Raw genomic sequence first — 6,014 nt, 5'->3', positions numbered from 1 at the left:
CCCGCCCTTTCACCCAGCCCCAGCCCCGCCCCCTCTGCAGCTTCTCTCTGTTTCTGGATCGGCCATGACGGTGGAACAAAATGTCCTGCAGCAGCACTCACAGAAGGTAAACAAACAGGACAGGAGAGGTCTCCCGCCACACCTTACCGTCTCCCCCATCCCCGATCTCACCCCTCCTTGCCCCATATGAACCCGCCCTCCTTTACCCCCAGAGGGTCTGCCCCGCTGCCGCTCCCTCACCGCCTCAGGACCCTGTTGGCCCCGCTGCTGCTGGTACGCGAGGCGCAGGCTTCAGGCCTAGTGTAGCAACAACATCAGTAATAACAATAATAATAATACTCGTGTAACGCTCAGGGTGTTACTGGAGCTGGCATCAGCCCAGAGGCTCCTCCAGGCTACTCCACCCAGGGCAGGGAGGCTTTGACTGTTCAATCTGGCCGAGAATTAAATTTGTACCTTGTTTATTTTGGTCTGGAAGGTTCTTGGAGGGGGTGAGGGCGGCAAGTTCTGGTCACTTTGGGCATTGTGTTAGAGCTTCAAGTGAATTTTCCCTCCCTTCAGGCACAGCCCAGAAATAGACCCAGCCCACATTAAGGGACAATTCTAAAGCCATTGTTATTTACATATTATGTACACCTATCTGTGACTATCTCCAAATCTGTGTTCTTCCCTCCCTAATAAAATTGTTCTTGTATTTATTTCTGCCCTCAGCTTCTAAGCTGCATATTTTCCACTCCGACCTCTCCCCACTCTCTTCCTTCAAGACACTCCTTAAAACCACAAGCTATTAGGTTTTCCCCTTCCTCAGTGTCGAATCCTGTTTTATAATACTCCTGTGGAATATCTTGGCATATTAATGACGTTGTGGTTGCAACTTGTTACAATTTTGTTCTTGCAAAGGAATGAAATTTTCTGAATTGCATGATGCATTTTCTCTCTTTATTTTTTGGTTATGAACTGGTATGCGTGCTGCACTGTCTGAGGTACCTTCCCTCCAAATGCGATGTTACAAAGTCATTCTTTGAGCTGCTTTTTTCGGGTGGAGTAGGAATAAGCTGACAATGCTATATGAAAGAAGAATAGGGGACTTGACCTGTGACATGGCCAATACAGTGTATTATAGGGGCATGGCCATGATCACATCGTGATTTTGGGGTATTGCTATGCACAACATGACTGCCACTTTTCCTAGATTACAGCACTGATTATGTTTCAAAAGTTCCTGATTGGCTGTAATGTGCTTTGGGATAATCAAAGGTCAGGAAAGATGTTAAATAAGGCTGAAGTCTTTTCCTTCGTTGAATGATATACTATTGAGTAATTTGCCAAATGAATTTTGATAAGTGATTATGATGTAAATATTGTCTGTGATTTAGTGTATCTTAAATATATTGTTATAAGATGTACTCTTGACATATTTTCTCTATGACGGCCTAGATTTAAAGGTCGACAGATGCAGCTTTTAAGATGCTCTTGTCTGTTGCTTGTGATTCCTTATTAGACAAGGTATTGCAAATGCATTTTTTCTCATTTCCTTTCAATTAATGCCATGTTTGAGAACCCATCTGCTTGCATAGTGATCGGATTCATGGATTTCTATTTTAAGATTCATGGATTGCTTTTGTACAGAGTTGTTTTGAGACCTTAATTTATTGAAACTATTCTATTGTCTTCCTTACAGTTTTATTTGCCCATTTTGTACTTTGTTCTCCATTAGTCCAACCAAGGTTGTTTGTGCTAGCGTCAATATTTTCAAATCCCAACAGACCTTTAGTGTAAAATATTGAAGTACTTGAAACCATCTTGTGACCAGATCGATTTGAGAGTCAACCAAAATGCAGCTTTGAGGGAGTTAGCAAGAGATGAAAGCTTAGGGTTGTTCCAGAATTAGAATTGAGATAATGATGGATATGTGGCAAGTATGAAGAGAGCCAAAGTTGGAGGACTGTATAGCATTGACTGGGATACAGAAATTTGTAGATGTAGTGTGGTACAAGCGCAGGCTGTAATTTGAACCCAGCGATATTGAATTTGGTTTGAAATCAGGAATTGGTTACTTAGATTTGTAGAAATCTGGAATACTTGCTTAAGACTTCTGTTCAATTGGCACTTTCACAGTTGAGATGGATTGATTTTTGCTTTGTCAGGTGAGGCAATCAGAGAATGGAGGTCAAATACAGCTTTACTGGGCTAAAGGCACAGATCAGCTTTGATTTAATTGATTGGTAGAGCAAACCTGAGCAGCTGTTTGACCTGTATCTGCTTTTGAGATATATGGAGAAAGATCATCAAATACTGAGCTGGCCTTGTTATCAGATAAGGATAATAGCTCTGGCAAAGTTGTAATTTATTTTGGATAATGCTCAGGAAATTATTGATAAGTCTTTCAGGAAATTGGTCGAGAGTTGATGGAAGGACAGTGATGGTAGATATTGATTAGGGGCTTAGATCAGCATTGCTGCATAAGTTGGCTCTCAGCGGCCTCTGTTTTATGGAGTTTGAAGTTTGCCTGTAAAGAAGACAGAGTTTGAGCACCATCAGGGATTAAAATGGAGTTATGGCATGTTATATAATAGGTAACATTACATGACAGTGTTTAAAAATCAGTTTATTCTAAAGGGGGCCACTGAAAGACTCGACTGTAATTTTTGCATTTCTGTTGACTGCTGGATGTCTCAAAGTGCTTTACAGCTACTGACAAATTTTAGAAGTGTGGTCACCATTGTCATGTAGGAAATGCAGCTGCCAACCTGTGCACAGCAAGCTGTCACAAGCAGCAATGTAATGATAACCAGCTACTGTGTTTGTGATGTTAGTTGAGGGATGAATATTGATCAAGGCACAGAGAGCTGCCATGCCCCTGTTCAAAATATTTTCATGAGATTATCTTTTTGTCTCCATTTGTGGGGGTAAACAGAGAGTAATTGTAACATCTCACGCAAAATATAGCATAGAAACTGAGTGTAACTGGAGTTCTGAAATTGCAATCCTTAGATGCTACCAGATACCCATGTTAGACTGAGTTACCTGTCAATGGCTGTTGCAGAGTTTGAGGATAGTGTCTACTGGGGTCACGAGTTTCAGTGCAGGATTTGCTGCTTTTTCTTTCCTTCTCTGTCTTATTTGAACTCAATGCATAATGCAGCTTGTTGACAATTTGCCATTTTGAGCAGTTGGTTGCAACCTCATCTCAATTATTAATGTCAATGCTGCTGTTCTTGAAGAAGTCGTTCAGATTGTTTTTCTGGGAGACGCTCCTTGGATGCTGCCTGAACTGCTGTGCTCTTCCAGCACCACTAATCCAGAATCTGGTTTCCAGCATCTGCAGTCATTGTTTTTACCTTTCTGGGAATGCTGGCCATTTCAAAGGTGAGTAAAAAGGATTTGTAGGTTGGAAGCTGAGGTAGTTTGACACGTCTCCTTAGTTTAGGAAACATCTAAACATCTGTTGATTCTCCTGCCAATTGGCACCAAATGGTGAGGTGATAGAGACAGGAGAAAGTGAGGACTGCAGATGCTGGAGATCAGAGCTGAAAATATGTTGCTGGAAAAGTGCAGCAGGTCAGGCAGCATCCAAGGAGCAGGAGAATCAACGTTTCGGGCATGAGCCCTTCTTCAAGAATCATTGCCAAGGGCTCATGCCCGAAACGTCGATTCTCCTACTCCTTGGATGCTGCCTGACCTGCTGCGCTTTTCCAGCAACGCATTTTAGCAGGTGATAGAGACAGCCTGACCATGTACAATTCTGTGTACTTGTGTTCCATTAATAATGCAAACTTTGTGATTGTAGTTGATTTATTACTGAGATCCATTTACATTATATTAGGCTATGTGTATAACATTTATTTGCGAATAGTTGTTTGGTAATACAGAACTTGAATAATTTTACATCTGGCATTGCTGGATAGTCCTGTGTGAGAGAAGAATTACGCTGAGAAGCAATTTAGGTTTGTCAGCTGGGCTTGTAGTGTGATGCAGAGGGCCCTGTTCTTTGCAGACAGGAAGAACATACACAGCCTTTGTGCCTGTTTCAGTTCTACACTGGTTAATTTCTGAGGACAGTGCCTCAACTAATCAGAGTCAACTTGTCAGGCTTATCATTTATACAAAGCCTGGCAGTTAACTGTCAATCAACTTTAGTAGGTATATTCTCCATGGCAACACCTCCGGTTACTAGAGTCCACCTGCTAATCTCTCATGAAGTGTAAGTGATGATTTTCCCCTTTAGTTGGTGTTCTTCTGAAATAGACGGTCTTTTTTCCCTGGCGTGGGGGAGTCCAGAATTAGAGGGCATAGGTTTAGGGTGAGAGGAGAAAGATATAAAAGAGACCTAACGGGCAACATTTTCAAGCTGAGGGTGGTACGTGTATGAAATGAGCTGCCAGAGGAAGTGGTGGAGGCTGGTACAATTACAGTATTTAAAAGGCATCTGGATAGGTATATGAATAGAAAGGGTTTGAAGGGATATGGGCCAGGTGCTGGAAGGTGTGACTAGATTGGGTTGGGATATCTGATCGGCTCGGATGAGTTGTTTCCGTGCTGTACATCTCTATGACTCTATGAATGCAAGATGAAAAGCTCTGACACTATGCATTTTTCAGCAATACTTATTTAGGAGGGCATGAGTAAGATACAGAATACATACTGTTTAGGACAAGAATATTATTTTAGAGACAAAATTGGTGCAGAATCCTTTCTTGACCTAGTCCGTTACCTTATGTGTACACACTTTTGCACCAATTAAAGCTGATAGTGCATTTAAGAGAACCGGGCAGTCCAATGAAGAATTTTGTCATTGTCCAGCAGCACTTGCTGATGAGTTACTGGGGAAGCTTTCCCAAGATGATTGGAGGCCAGACTCAGCTGTGAAGCATGCTCACAGTCTGTGCAGGAATATGTTCGACTCTGTACTTGCAACCCACTTCCCTTCCCCAGTACAGAAAGGGACTGCCATGGTCTGTTTTCCCAGACACACACCCCACATTAAGCTGGTGGTCCTAGGTTATTGGACTCCTGCCCTGGCCCTCACTGCTACCCTCCCTATACACTACCCATCCTGCTGCACCATCTGAAGCTGAGAAAACAAACCCAAATCAGGAGCCATACACAAGCGTAACAGGAGATTGACATTTTTAGTAATCCTTTCACAGGGTGTGAGCACTGTAGGCTAAGATAGTATTTATTGCCCACTCCTCATTGCACAAAGTGTAGTTAAGAGTGAAAAACATTGCTGTGGTTCTGGGATCACATATAGACCAGACCAGATAAGGATGGCTCCATCCTTAAAGAGCGTTAGCATACCAGATGGGGTTTTTAAACAACAATTGGCAACAATTTCATATTCTTCATTAGACTCTTAATCCCAGATTTTCATTGAATTGAAATTCCATCAAATGCCATGATCCTAGATCCCCAAAATATTACTTGAGCCTCTGTTAATAGTGTACTGATAGTAGCGCCTGGCCAATACCTGCCCCTGAAGTCACAGCAGTGGTAGGCGAAAACCGGAAATCTGATTGGAAATGTTTGAAATAGAGCAAAAAAAAGCATCAAGATGGTGATGAAAATGTGTTGCTGGAAAAGCGAAGCAGGTCAAGCAGCATCCAAGGAGAATCGACGTTTCGGGCATGAGCCCTTCTTCAGGAATGAGGAAAGTGTGTCCAGCAGGCTAAGATTAAAGGTAGGGAGGAGGGACTTGGGGGAGGGGCGTTGGAAATGCAATAGGTGGAAGGAGGTTAAGGTGAGGGTGATAGGCCGGAGTGTGGGTGGGGGCAGAGAGGTCAGGAAGAAGATTGCAGGTTAGGAAGGTGGTGCTGAGTTCGAGGATTTGACTGAGACAAGGTGGGGGGAGGGGAAATTAGGAAACTGGAGAAATCTACTTGTGGAACGTTTCAGAGAACACCTCTGGGACATCCGGACCAACCAACCCAACCACCCTGTGGCTCAACACTTCAACTCCCCCTCCCACTCCACCAAGGACATGCAGGTCCTTGGACTCCTCCATCGCCAGACCA

The 6,014-nt window shown here is 43.1% G+C and overlaps 1 protein-coding gene across 3 annotated transcripts in view; it reads left to right on the top strand.

Annotated features, from left to right (window-relative positions):
* Window positions 1-18: 18 nt before the first annotated feature.
* Window positions 19-6,014, top strand: part of usp25 (ubiquitin specific peptidase 25) — a 209,958-nt gene continuing 203,962 nt past the window's right edge. For all 3 annotated transcript variants that reach the window (XM_043701415.1, XM_043701414.1, XM_043701413.1), the window contains exon 1: window positions 19-106. In XM_043701415.1, coding sequence (XP_043557350.1) covers window positions 65-106 — 42 coding nt within the window. In that variant the 5' untranslated portion in view covers window positions 19-64. The remainder of the gene's footprint in view (window positions 107-6,014) is intronic.

This window comes from Chiloscyllium plagiosum, chromosome 12 (genome assembly GCF_004010195.1).
Source record: "Chiloscyllium plagiosum isolate BGI_BamShark_2017 chromosome 12, ASM401019v2, whole genome shotgun sequence".
NCBI classification, from domain to species: Eukaryota; Metazoa; Chordata; class Chondrichthyes; order Orectolobiformes; family Hemiscylliidae; genus Chiloscyllium; species Chiloscyllium plagiosum.
This window is presented reverse-complemented; position numbering and strand designations above follow the sequence as displayed.